Source organism: Phyllobates terribilis, unplaced genomic scaffold, assembly GCF_046119375.1.
Source record: "Phyllobates terribilis strain yellow unplaced genomic scaffold, ASM4611937v1 Scaffold_1__5_contigs__length_1240528914, whole genome shotgun sequence".
Taxonomy (NCBI): domain Eukaryota; kingdom Metazoa; phylum Chordata; class Amphibia; order Anura; family Dendrobatidae; genus Phyllobates; species Phyllobates terribilis.
The window spans coordinates 1,232,881,979-1,232,896,831 of record NW_027362761.1 but is presented as its reverse complement, the minus strand read 5'-3'; the positions used below and the strand labels follow the sequence as shown (position 1 = coordinate 1,232,896,831).

At 50.5% G+C, this 14,853-nt stretch overlaps 1 protein-coding gene across 2 annotated transcripts in view; it reads right to left on the bottom strand.

Annotated features, from left to right (window-relative positions):
- RTKN (rhotekin) overlaps window positions 1-14,503 on the bottom strand; it is a 125,762-nt gene extending 111,259 nt beyond the window's left edge. Inside the window, exon 1 of one of the 2 annotated variants that reach the window (XM_073650214.1) lies at window positions 14,244-14,503. In XM_073650214.1, the coding sequence (XP_073506315.1) occupies window positions 14,244-14,354 (111 nt within the window). In that variant the 5' untranslated portion in view covers window positions 14,355-14,503. The remainder of the gene's footprint in view (window positions 1-14,243) is intronic. The other variant, XM_073650195.1, reaches the window with a different exon arrangement.
- Window positions 14,504-14,853: the final 350 nt, after the last annotated feature.

Sequence of the window (14,853 nt, the reverse complement as noted above, 5' to 3'; positions counted from 1 at the left end):
CGCAGAACAACTGAAAAGATGCTGGAAGAGTGCCTGACGCCATCTGTCAAGCATGGTGGAGGTAATGTGATGGTCTGGGGTTGCTTTGGTGCTGGTAAAGTGGGATATTTGTACAAGGTAAATGGGATTTTGAATAAGGAAGGCTTTCACTCTATTTTGCAATGCCATGCCATAGCCTGTGGACAGCGCTTGATTGGAGCCAATTTCATCCTACAACAGGACAATGACCCAAAGCCACCTCCAAAGTATACATGAACTATAGGGAAGAAGCAGGCGGCTGGTATTCTATCTGTAATGGAGCGGCCAGCGCCATCACCAGATCTCAACCCCATTGAGCCGTTGTGGGAGCAGCTTAACCTTATGGTGCAAAAAGTGCCCATCAAGCCAATCCAACTTGTGGAGGGGCTTCAGGAAGCATGGGGGGAAATGTCTCAAGAAACCTCAGCAAATTAACAGCTAGAAGCCAAAGGTCTGCAATGCTGGAACTGCTGCAAAGGAGCAAAGTGTGAAGGAGAAAATTATTCTCTCTAATAAAAATCATTATTTCTCACCTTCTCAATGTCTGGACGATATTTTCTAATCATTTTGCAACTCATTTCATAAATAAAAGTATCAGGGAAAACACAAAATTGTCTGGGTGACCCCAAACTATTGACCGGTAGTGTACATACATAAGCATACAAACACCATATACACAGAGTAATAGGAGGGGATCTACACAGAGTAATAGGAGGGGGATCTACACAGAGTAATAGGAGGGGATCTACACAGAGTAATAGGAGGGGGATCTACACAGAGTAATAGGAGGGGGATCTACACAGAGTAATAGGAGGGGGATCTACACAGAGTAATAGGAGGGGGATCTACACAGAGTAATAGGAGAGGATCTACACAGAGTAATAGGAGGAGGATCTACACAGAGTAATAGGAGGAGGATCTACACAGAGTAATAGGAGGGGGATCTACACAGAGTAATAGGAGAGGATCTACACAGAGTAATAGGAGGAGGATCTACACAGAGTAATAGGAGGAGGATCTACACAGAGTAATAGGAGGGGATCTACACAGAGTAATAGGAGGGGATCTACACAGAGTAATAGGAGGAGGATCTACACAGAGTAATAGGAGGAGGATCTACACAGAGTAATAGGAGGGGGATCTACACAGAGTAATAGGAGGAGGATCTACACAGAGTAATAGGAGGGGGATCTACACAGAGTAATAGGAGGGGATCTACACAGAGTAATAGGAGGGGGATCTACACAGAGTAATAGGAGGGGGATCTACACAGAGTAATAGGAGGGGATCTACACAGAGTAATAGGAGAGGATCTACACAGAGTAATAGGAGGAGGATCTACACAGAGTAATAGAGGGGGATCTACACAGAGTAATAGGAGGGGGATCTACACAGAGTAATAGGAGGGGGATCTACACAGAGTAATAGGAGGGGGATCTACACAGAGTAATAGGAGGGGATCTACACAGAGTAATAGGAGGGGATCTACACAGAGTAATAGGAGGGGGATCTACACAGAGTAATAGGAGGGGGATCTACACAGAGTAATAGGAGGGGATCTACACAGAGTAATAGGAGGGGGATCTACACAGAGTAATAGGAGGGGGATCTACACAGAGTAATAGGAGGGGATCTACACAGAGTAATAGGAGGGGGATCTACACAGAGTAAAAGGAGGGGGATCTACACAGAGTAATAGGAGGGGATCTACACAGAGTAATAGGAGGGGATCTCCACAGAGTAATAGGAGGGGGATCTACACAGAGTAATAGGAGGGGGATCTACACAGAGTAATAGGAGGGGGATCTACACAGAGTAATAGGAGGGGAATCTACACAGAGTAATAGGAGGGGAATCTACACAGAGTAATAGGAGGGGATCTACACAGAGTAATAGGAGGGGATCTACACAGAGTAATAGGAGGGGATCTACACAGAGCAATAGGAGGGGATCTACACAGAGCAATAGGAGGGGGATCTACACAGAGTAATAGGAGGGGGATCTACACAGAGTAATAGGAGGGGGATCTACGCAGAGTAATAGGAGGAGGATCTACACAGAGTAATAGGAGAGGATCTACACAGAGTAATAGGAGGGGATCTACACAGTAATAGGAGGGGATCTACACAGAGTAATAGGAGGGGATCTACACAGAGTAATAGGAGGAGGATCTACACAGAGTAATAGGAGGGGATCTACACAGAGTAATAGGAGGGGGATCTACACAGAGTAATAGGAGGGGGATCTACACAGAGTAATAGGAGAGGATCTACACAGAGTAATAGGAGGGGATCTACACAGAGTAATAGGAGGGGATCTACACAGAGTAATAGGAGGGGGATCTACACAGAGTAATAGGAGAGGATCTACACAGAGTAATAGGAGGGGATCTACACAGAGTAATAGGAGGGGATCTACACAGAGTAATAGGAGGGGATCTACGCAGAGTAATAGGAGGAGGATCTACACAGAGTAATAGGAGGGGATCTACACAGAGTAATAGGAGGGGATCTACACAGAGTAATAGGAGGGGATCTACACAGAGTAATAGGAGGAGGATCTACACAGAGTAATAGGAGGGGATATACACGATAAACTATAAGCACTGCCATCGATCTGCACCATAACCTGGGAAGGGCTGATTTCGATGTGGAGAAAGATCTCACCGTCCCCCGGTCCAGGTCACTAGCAGAGGCATCAGAGACAGTGATGGCATTTTCACTGATGAGCAATAGGGGAACAATGTTTTGACCTTCCGGCTTCAGACGCGAGACTCCCATTCTTTTATCATCATCTTCTCTATCTCTTACATACATGTGACTTGCAGCTATTTAGCAGATGATTAGTTCTGCAGATTCTCGTTAGGTCGCTGCATTGTTACGGTTTTGCTCCTGAAGATCTAAATTGTAATTTTTATTATTTTGTTGGCGTTTTGTAAATCCACCTTTGGCTTTCACCACAGCCTGAATCCTTCTTGCTCTCGATCAGACTCGAGTAGGTCTCCCCCTGAAATCTGATCCCAGGTCTCTACACGTTCCCACAGTTGGGGCTTACTGGTCTCCTCACTCGGGTCTGTATACAGCTTTTTATTCACCTTTACCAACAAGTGGGGACTGTGGGGCCGATCCAGCACCTCTACTTCACTGTCATTGATCCATTTCTTCACCAATCTCAATGTATGCTTCATATCGTTCTCCTGCTGGAACACTATGTCGTCCTTTACATACCCATAGTCCTCGAGTGTACGAAGTAACTCGTCTTGTAGGATACTCACATATAGCTCAGCATTGAGACCACCATCAATCCTGGTGAAGTAGCCAATGCCTTTGGCTGTGAAACAACCCTATATCATCAGGCTTCCTCCACCAAACTTGACAGTTCCTTCAATTTCACGATCCGCTGGTCCCTTTTCACCTGGTTTCTTCCAGTCCCATTTACACCCATCAGAGCCTGGAAAACTGACTTTCATCTAATTTCTCCAAATCCCCCATTTCCAATTTTCTTCTCTCCACCTTTCGTACCTTTTTGCGAACTCGAGCCAACGCTACTTTTGATGATATTGAAGTCGAGGCTTCTTCACCTTTTCTTGGACAATCATTTCCAACTTGTGTAACGCGCGTCGCCCGGTGCTCGCATGGACGTCTATGATCTCACTATTACGAAGCTTACGAGCCTCCTCCACTGCCGTGTTTGTTGCCCCAGAACTGATAGACCTTGTGCTGAGCCGACTTGTTGACTCTAATATTTTGCCCGGACATCCACCTCTTGGCTTTAGAATGGATGGACGGACTTCATTTCATATTCTTCTAGCGGTCATGGCGCTCACATGATGCAGTTTGGCAATTTTCTTAGCATCTTGTCTAATTCTTGTTGATTATCCGCCTGTAGCTCTAAGGATAGACAGCAGGCCGACTGCCTAATGGGAGGACGGTCCCCAGTGTCCACACGGTGGACGGCTAGCTGGGTCCTTAGAGGTAAAAGTGGCTTGGAGGGGTGTAGTACCTCGTGCGGCTAGGCCTTCTGGTCGACAAATAGCTGAGAGTTGAACTGGTCCTTCTCAATGGACCCAGCTACTCGAGTGGCAGCCTTGACATCTACAAGGGCATCTATTTTCCCCCTCCTCTGGCAAACTGCACACTGGCAGGGCACAGGCATCCCTCTCATAATGGCCCTTCATCATATTTCCATGGAAGACTTTCTGCTTCTTCTTTACACTGTGACCACATAATTATCACCATTGAGAATTGAATCGGCCCTTCCAAGCAGCCGGTAGTTTATATTGGGTCATGGGGACCAGCACCCACACCGTCTGACCCACTTTGTAATCTCACTCTTGGGCATGGCGGTCGTACCACTGCTTCTGGCTGGCTTGGGCCAGCACCATGTTCTCCTGCACCAACTCAGTCCACGTTTGCATTTTCTCCCAGAATTGCATGACATAGTCCTCCACAGATTTTTCCTAGAGCATCTAGCTCTCCTTCCCATGATTCCTTTATCAGATTGAGAGGTCCCCATACAAATCAGCCATCCAGGAGTTCAAATGGGGGAGAATCCGGTGGAGACCTGTGGTACCTCTCGGTATGTGACAGGTGTGGGAGGTACTGCTCCCAGTCACGTCCCTGAGACTCAACCAACATCTTAAGCATCTGCTTTAAGGTCCCAGCAAATCGCTCACACAGACCATTCGTCTATGGAAGGTAGGGACTACTAGGGATCAAGTGGGACATGAACTTGGTCCCCTGATCGAGGAGCATCTCTTGGGAAATCCTACACGTGAAGATATACTTATCAGAGCATCGGCCGCCTTGTCTGCCCTCATGGAGGACAGCGCTATGGTCATAGCAAGGGGAGTAGCTTTGGGCAGAGGCTCCAATTTCCCCTCCTTTTGGCAGGTGATATATGAATAGCAGTAGTTGGCCATGTAAGTACCCATTTTAGGCCAATAAAACTTGTGGGAGAGTCTTGCTTTCAGTTTTAGCACCCCTAAATGTACAGCAATGGAAATCTAATGGGCGATCCTCAGTAACTGTTCCTGAAACTGGTAGGGTAAAATGAGTTTCCATTTATCTAGCCTGACCTGGGAATAGTCTCCCCTCATCCCAGTATATCCGCTCCCTGTCAGGGTCATCGGGGGTCTTGTCAGCCAGGCCTCCCAGCTTCTCCAAGATGACCTCTGTATGTGGTGTCGCTAAGAACTCCTGGCTCTCAGTGACTTGGGGGGGAAGTTAATATGACTGTCACAGGGGGCTCCCTTTCCTCCCCAGAGGTGGAAGGTGAGGATGCGGATAGCATACTACAGTCTATACTACGGGTCCACTGGCTGTGGGCCATTGCTGATATGTATGGGGGCTCTCGATAGGGTGGGGTGGGTTACCCTGAGGGTATAAGGGGATGGCCTTATCAGGACACATCAGTAGGGTATTATCGGTTCCCAGACTATTACATGTTATCTTATTAATATCACACAAGGTTATGACATTAGCCGATTCCACCTGGTGACACCTCATCCGAACACTGTCAGACACCTTCACAGCAGAGCAGAGTCAGCACAGATCACATTATTATGTATTACCACAGAGACTGGAGTGTCATCAGCAACATACGGTGATACCAACCGTCCCCGATCAATAACCAAGTGGACATCTGTAGGAATGTTTTCCCACACCACCACTAATGTCAATCCCCTACTGGCACTGCAGTCAAGGTAAACCCATGCCATCAGAAACACAGCGTGTGGATAGTGATGGTGAGGATGATGATGGTGGTGTATAATGATGGTGTATATACAGATGATGATGACGGCGTGGATAGTGATGACGGCGTGGATAGTGATGATGATGATGGTGTGCAGTGATGATGGTGTGCAGTCATGATGATGATGGTGTGCAGTCATGATGATGATGGTGTGGATGGTGATGATGATGGTGTGGATGGTGATGATGGTGTGGATGGTGATGATGATGGTGTGGATGGTGATGATGATGGTGTGGATGGTGATGATGATGGTGTGGATAGAGATGATGATGGTGTCGATAGTGAGGATGAAGATGATGTGAATATTGATGACTGTGTTAATGATGATAGTGAAAATTTGGATAGTGATGATTGAGTGAATGATGATGGTGTGTATAGTGATGATGGGGATAGTGATGATGATGGTGATGGTGGGGATAGTGATGATGATGATGGTGTGGACAGTGATGATGATGGTGTGGACAGTGATGATGATGGTGTGGATAGTGATGATGGTGTGGACAGTGATGATGATGATGGTGTGGACAGTGATGATGATGATGGTGTGGACAGTGATGATGATGATGGTGTGGACAGTGATGATGATGATGGTGTGGACAGTGATGATGGTGTGGACAGTGATGATGATGATGGTGTGGACAGTGATGATGTGGATAGTGATGATGATGATGATGGTGTGGATAGTGATGATGATGGGGACAGTGATGATGGTGGTGTGGATAGTGATGATGATGATGGTGGTGTGCAGTGATGATGACGATGGGGATAGTAATGATGATGGTGTGGATAGTGATTGTAACGAATTCCCAAAGAGACGTCAACGGGGAGATCACGCAATATCTCACCGTGCCGTCACTATGTCACGGATTTCGTCTGGAATCACGAGCACACGATCCAGACTACTCACTCCTTAGGTATCGGCTAGCGACCAGTGAGCGTATGGCATCACACCTCCGGATTCCAACACATGGAATACATGTTTACGCTCTTCGTATGGTCACTATCTGCTTCACGAAAGCCCAATTATTATTATTCTCTGCCACCAACAGCAGAGTTTGAAATATAATACAGGTCTGGCCGGACGCCTGCGTTTTGGTAGCGTATATGGCTTCGGGGGAGAGAACGATTACAGAGCAAAAGAAACAGAACTATTAAATTTTATATTTAATCCAAAAGGGAGACAGTGTTAGGAAAAATATACAAGGATTTTACAAAAGGGAACATTTACAGTACATAAGCAGCTACACAAAATAATAAGGATTAAAGAAGAAACTTTCACTATAAAGATCGCTGTGACGATTCAGTATAGGTGGAGGGGAGAAACTCCGCTTAAACTGTTATCGAACAGGGCCCTCCGCTAAGATAGACATAAACTCCAGGACAAAGAACACGGCTCCAGCCTCAGCAAACTATCTTATGCTGAAGGGAGAGACCCCCACGGGATGATATCATGTGGGCTCGGCTCCACCCTTCATGTTTGCATTAAAAATCTGTTTTTTGGGATAACTAATCGCTGGTTGATCCCAGAAGACCAAAGGTGGTACCATATTTTCTATTACGATTTTACCTTCGTTTAGAGACCACACATCGCACAGTTGCAATTTGCTATTTTGTTACTTTTGCGCCACAGTCCCCCAGAGGGGCCTACGGCTACGAAAAACTGAGCATCTTGTTTCTTGGCTGTCCCTGCCACTAAAAATATGGGCCTTTGAACTTCGTCCACCTCTCTATGTCTAATCATCCCCTGCGTCTGCCAAGTAGAAGGATGCTCGCATTTTAAGTAGTTTGGTGGCACCTCTTGGCTGCCAGCGTTTGTTTAAGGCCTTACTCATGACTGTGTTAATTGGGGCTTTGTGCTGAGATTTTTATGGAGACAGTTCTTGTACTGACAAGTGGTGAGGGGGGCTTTCAGGGGGGAGAAATGGTTAATATTTTCCTGACAATATTTCCCTGACAGTGATGATGATGGTGTGGATAGTGATGGTGTGGATGATGGCAGTTTGGGCAGATAGAGGGTTAGGAGTAAGTGGAGCCATGACTGCATTTCAGCAGGGAGGTTGTAGTACCTCTCTCTCTGGTGGGGGTAGTAGTGATCTCACTGTTGGAGAATGTCATGTGGGGTGGATGAGCCGTTTTGTGTACACAGGTGTGTGACATGGAGAAATACACAGACTGATAGGGAGGAAGTAACAGGAATAACTGGAGTGTGATGTGTGGGTGACAAGCTGGAGCAGGCCCTACGACTACGGGGAACTCGAGCGCCAACACCAGGACAAGACCCGACTGGAGAAGTCTAATCTGGAATCTGAGGGAGACGCCACATCAATGCGCCATTGTTGGTGCGTTCTGACCCTGCGTGGTACCTGTACAATGCAGAGGCTTATGGAGTACATATATAGTGGGGGCTCAAAATACACCCTACACGGACAAGCAGCACCCCAAACAACAGAAGCACAGCTCCAACCAGAGCATATACAGTCATGGCCAAAAGTTTTGAGAATGACACCGAAATGATATTTTCTCATGATCTGCTGGCCTCTGGTTTTTATTAGTGTTTGTCTGATGTTTATATCACATATAGAAATATAATTGCAATCATATTATGAGCACCAATAGGTTATATTGACAGTTAGAATGAGTTAATGCAGCAAGTCAATATTTGCAGGGTTGCCCCTTCTTCTTCAAGACCTCTGTAATTCTCCCTGGCATGCTCTCAATCAACTTTTGGACCAAATCCTGACTGATAGAAGTCCATTCTTGCATAATCAATGCTTGCATTTTGCCAGAATTTGTTGGTTTTTGTTTGTCCACCCGTCTCTTGATGATTAACCACAAGTTCTCAATGGGATTAAGATCTGGGGACTTTCCAGGCCATGGACCCAAAATCTCTATGTTTTGTTCCATGAGCCATTTAGTTATCACCTTTGCTTTATGGCAAGGTGCTCCATCATGCTGGAAAAGGCATTGTTGGTCGCCAAACTGCTCTTGGACGGTTGGGAGAAGTTGCTCTTGGAGGACATTCTGGTACCATTCTTTATTCATGGCTGTGTTTTTAGGCAAGACTGTGAGTGAGCCGATTCCCTTGGCTGAGAAGCAACCCCACACATGAATGGTTTCAGGATGCTTTACAGTTGGCATGAGACAAGACTGGTGGTAGCGCTCACCTCTTCTTCTCCGAATAAGCTGTTTTCCCGATGTCCCAAACAATCGAAAAGGGGATTCATCAGAGAAAATGACTTTGCCCCAGTCCTCAGCAGTCCACTCCCTGTACCTTTTGCAGAATATCAGTCGGTCCCTGATGTTTTTTCTGGAGAGAAGTGGCTTCTTTGCTGCCCTCCTTGAAACCAGCCCTTGCTCAAAGAGTCTCCGCCTCACAGTGCGTGCAGAAGCACTCACACCAGCCTGCTGCCATTCCTGAGCAAGCTCGGCACTGCTGGTAGTCCCATCCCGCAGCTGAAACAGTTTTAAGATACGGTCCTGGCACTTGCTGGTCTTTCTTGGGCGCCCTGGAGCCTTTTTGACAACAATGGAAGCTCTCTCCTTGAAGTTCTTGATGATGCGATAGATTGTTGACTGAGGTGCAATCTTTGTAGCTGCGATACTCTTCCCTGTTAGGCCATTTTTGTGCAGTGCAATGATGGCTGCACGTGTTTCTTTAGAGATAACCATGGTTAACTGAAGAGAAACAATGATACCAAGAACCAGCCTCCTTTTAAAGTGTCCAGTGATGTCACTCTTACTTAATCATGACTGATTGATCGCCAGCCCTGTCCTCATCAACACCCACACCTGTGTTAATGGATCAATCACTAAAACGATGTTAGCTGCTCCTTTTAAGGCAGGACTGCAATGATGTTGAAATGTGTTTTAGGGGTTAAAGTTCATTTTCTGGGCAAATATTGACTTTGCAAGCACAGTAATTGCTGTTAAGCTGATCAGTCTTTGACATTCAGGAGTATATGCAAATTGCCATTACAAAAAATGAAGCAGTAAACTTTTGAAAAATTACTATTTGTCTCATTCTCAATACTTTTGGCCATGACTGTAGACATATAAGGACCGGAGCACAGCGCCAACCAGAGCCTATAGACACCAAAGGACCGGAGCCCAGCGCAAACCAAAACCTATAGGCACATAAGGACAGGAGCACAGCGCCAACCAGAACCTACAGGCACATAAGGATAGGAGCACAGCCCCAACCAGAACCTATAGGCACATAAGGACCGGAGCACAGTGCCAACAGGCACATAAGGACCGGGGCACAGCGCCAACCAGAACCTATAGGCACATAAGGACCGGAGCACAGCTCCAACCAGAGCATATAGGCTTATAAGGACTGGAGCACAGTGCCAAACAGAGCCTATAGACACCAAAGGATCGGAGCCCAGCGCAAACCAAAACCTATAGGCACATAAGGACCGGAGCACAGCGCCAACCAGAGCCTACAGGCACATAAGGACCGGAGCACAGCGCCAACAAGAGCCTACAGGCACATAAGGACCGGAGCACAGCGCCAACAAGAGGCTATAGGCACATAAGGACCGGAGCACAGCGCCAACCAGTGCCTACAGGCACATTAGGACTGGAGCAAAGCGCCAACCAGAGCACAGCACCAACCAGAGCCTATAGGCACATAAGGACCAGAGCACAGCACCAACCAGAGCCTATAGGCACATAAGGATTGGAGCACAGCCCCAAACAAAACCTATAGGCACCTAAGGACTGGAGCACAGCGCCAGCCAGAGCCTATAGGCACATAAGGACCGGGGCACAGCGCCAACCAGAGCCTATAGGCACATAAGGACCGGGGCACAGCGCCAACCAGAGCCTATAGGCACATAAGGACCGGAGCACGGCGCCGGCCAGAGCCCATAGGCACATAAGGACCGGGGCACGGCGCCAACCAGAGCCTATAAGCACATAAGGACCGTAGCACGGCGCCAACCAGAGCCTATAGGCACATAAGGACCGGAGCACAGCGCCAACCAGAGCCTATAGGCACATAAGGACCGGAGCACAGCGCCAACCAGAGCCTATAGGCACATAAGGACCGGAGCACAGCGCCAACCAGAGCCTATATCTACATAAGGACGGGGCACAGCGCCAACCAGAGCCTATAGCCACATAAGGACCGTAGCACAGCGCCAACCAGAGCCTAAAGGCACATAAGGACCGGAGCACAGCGCCAACCAGAGCCTATAGGCACATAAGGACCGGAGCACAGCGCCAACCAGAGCCTATAGTCACATAAGGACCGGAGCACAGCGCCAACCAGAGCCTATAGGCCCATAAGGACCGGAGCACAGCGCCAATCAGAGCCTATAAGCACATAAGGACCGGGCACAGTGCCAACCAGAGCCTATAGGCACATAAGGACCGGGCACAGTGCCAACCAGAGCCTATAGGCACATAAGGACCGGGCACAGTGCCAACCAGAGCCTATAGGCACATAAGGACCGGGCACAGCGCCAACCAGAGCCTATAGGCACATAAGGACCGGGGCACAGTGCCAACCAGAGCCTATAGGCACATAAGGACCGGGGCACAGCGCCAACCAGAGCCTATAGGCACATAAGGACCGGAGCACAGCGCCAACCAGAGCCTATAGGCACATAAGGACCGGAGCACAGCGGCAATCAGAGCCTATAGGCCCATAAGGACCGGAGCACAGCGCCAATCAGAGCCTATAGGCACATAAGGACCGGGCACAGTGCCAACCAGAGCCTATAGGCACATAAGGATCGGGCACAGCGCCAACCAGAGCCTATAGGCACATAAGGACCGGGCACAGTGCCAACCAGAGCCTATAGGCACATAAGGACCGGGCACAGTGCCAACCAGAGCCTATAGGCACATAAGGACCGGGCACAGCGCCAACCAGAGCCTATAGGCACATAAGGACCGGGCACAGTGCCAACCAGAGCCTATAGGCACATAAGGACCGGGGCACAGTGCCAACCAGAGCCTATAGGCACATAAGGACCGGGCACAGCGCCAACCAGAGCCTATAGGTTCCCAAGGAGTGAGGGATAATAGGTAACATGACTGGCAGTGGAGTTTGGGAAATTTCTGACATCAGTTTTCCTTTCGGCCGCGTTCTCCCACGAAGTTTGCTGCATCTTTCCATTGATCATTTCCGTCTGGAGCAGACTGTCCCTCTCCGCGCTCCGTCCGGAGCACACTGTCCCTCTCCGCGCTCCCTCCGGAGCACACTGTCCCTCTCCGCGCTCCCTCCGGAGCACACTGTCCCTCTCCGCGCTCCGTCCGGAGCACACTGTCCCTCTCCGCGCTCCCTCCGGAGCACACTGTCCCTCTCCGCGCTCCCTCCGGAGCACACTGTCCCTCTCCGCGCTCCCTCCGGAGCACACTGTCCCTCTCCGCGCTCCCTCCGGAGCACACTGTCCCTCTCCGCGCTCCCTCCGGAGCACACTGTCCCTCTCCGCGCTCCCTCCGGAGCACACTGTCCCTCTCCGCGCTCCCTCCGGAGCACACTGTCCCTCTCCGCGCTCCCTCCGGAGCACACTGTCCCTCTCCGCGCTCCCTCCGGAGCACACTGTCCCTCTCCGCGCTCCGTCCGGAGCACACTGTCCCTCTCCGCGCTCCGTCCGGAGCACACTGTCCCTCTCCGCGCTCCCTCCGGAGCACACTGTCCCTCTCCGCGCTCCGTCCGGAGCACACTGTCCCTCTCCGCGCTCCATCTGGAGCACACTGTCCCTCTCCGCGCTCCATCTGGAGCACACTGTCCCTCTCCGCGCTCCATCTGGAGCACACTGTCCCTCTCCGCGCTCCGTCTGCCCCTGGACGGAGATTGTGATTTTTTGCGCAACTTTGAGAAAAAAAAGCTTCAATTCATAAATTTAGCTTAAACCTCATTTGCATAGCTAGCCCCGCCCAGGTGACGAGAGCGGCACAAAATAGCCAACAGGAAGAAATGTGCGAAAATAGGTGACCTTATAATGAGGACTAATCAGCTGAAAACTCTTGATAAATCCAACCTCGATGTCTTGTGCCCCCTGATCCGGAGTTAAGGGGGTTCTGTGGTCACATGACACTGACGTCCCACCTCTAGCATCCCGCCAGTATAGGGCTGGTGGGTCTATGGGCCGCCATTGGAGCTGAGCTGCAGTTCTCAGTAGCGGCCACTACACAGTGATTGGCGCTGTGCTGCCCCGTACAATCCCGGAGCCCAGGACAGACGACGACTGGTGGCAGCGACGACTGGTGGCAGCGACGGGAGCCGGACCCCCGCTCTTATACCAAGGACCCTTCCTACAGAGAGACCATAGTCATCATACAACAGAAACCCTTGTAAGAATCCACAACCCCGGTCCCTGACGGGACATTCACAGCCCGGCGGCTAATAGCCGAGAACACAGCTCCAGTGCCGACACTGTCTGGTAATAAGCGACAGCCTCAATGCACAAAGGGTTAATATGCAGCGTCTGGTGAGGGGGTGAATACGCGGCATCTCAGGGGTTAATAGGCGGCATCGGAAGGGTCAATTTGCGGCATCTCCAGCATCAGAGGGGTTAATACGCGGCGTCCCTGCAGCTTCTCCGCGGCCAGGAGTACGACTACTCCACCACTGTGTAACATCCGGTGGGAGTTGTAGTGATTCTGGCTATTAACCCTCTGCTATAATTACCTGTATTATTAGTAACAACTACACCACCCATCAGGCACCATCCTGAGATACTGGGAGCAGCAGCCTGATTAGATGCCATGACGGCCGCATCCAGCGCTCAGATCCCCCCGAGCCTGGATACCCGGCCCCTGTATCTAATCCTACAAACTGTGGTACCTCTCGGCAGGCGGTATCTCAGCCCGCGCTGTGTGGTACCTCTCGGCAGGCGGTATCTCAGCCCGCGCTGTGTGGTACCTCTCGGCAGGCGGTATCTCAGCCCGCGCTGTGTGGTACCTCTCTGCAGGCGGTATCTCAGCCCGCGCTGTGTGGTACCTCTCTGCAGGCGGTATCTCAGCCCGCGCTGTGTGGTACCTCTCTGCAGGCGGTATCTCAGCCCGCGCTGTGTGGTACCTCTCGGCAGGCGGTGGCATGCTGGGACTGGTGTTGCAGTCACGGATGAGTCATGTGAGCGGTTTTGCGCCTCGTATGCGGTGACCCCGGGGCGAGCGCTTCCTGCACAGACCCTGGGATTGTTCTGTGGGTCACATGACGAGCACCAGCCGGGGAAGGGTTAATGGCAGCCTGTGAGCGGCCGGGGTTAATATTCGGGGTATTATACCTTACGTCCTGGGACCCCCAGCCCCGCCAGCAGCGGAGAGGTTAATGGCAGCCGGTGTGTTATACCTTATAACGTCCTGGGACCCCTGGCCCCGCCAGCAGTGGAAGGGTTAATGGCAGCCTGTGAGCGGCCGAGGTTAATATTCGGGGTATTATACCTTGCGTCATGGCCGGGACCCCCGGCCCCGCCAGCAGCGCCCCTACGGCCGGCACCTGGGCACACACTTACCTGCGGGGTGTCGAGTAGCACGCTCCTCCGCAGCCGCCCCCTCCGGATCTCCATCTCCAGCGCAGAGCATCGCGCCACCGTCACCCGACTGCGGTGATTGCGGCAGAACATGGCGAGAACACGGAACGATCAGGATCCAACTTGTGAGACAGATTCCCGGGAATTCCTGGGAGGATTACAGCCTGCGAGAGAGCGAGCGAGAGCAGCCGCCCCCACCCCTCCCATCATCCTGCCACTACTCCTCCCACACGACTCACCTCCTACCTGCTGCACAAGACCGGCCACGGGCAGGAGAGGACCATGACCACACCTGGCGAAAGATACAGCGCGAGATACAGCTCCACACCGCACCCATGGCTCTGCCAGAAGGGGACACGTCCGGGGGCTGGAGCCACTACCGGACCTCCGAGAAAGAGGGGGCAAACTGGCCAACAGGAGAAGACAATACTATGAAAGACCCCAAAAAGTAGAAAGTCACAAGCCGCAAATCACAACACCGGACAAGAGTGATATTACACGGAGGAGCGTCTGTATTACACCTGTGATATTACACGGGGGAGCGTCTGTATTACACCTGTGATATTACACGGGGGGAGCGTCTGTATTACAC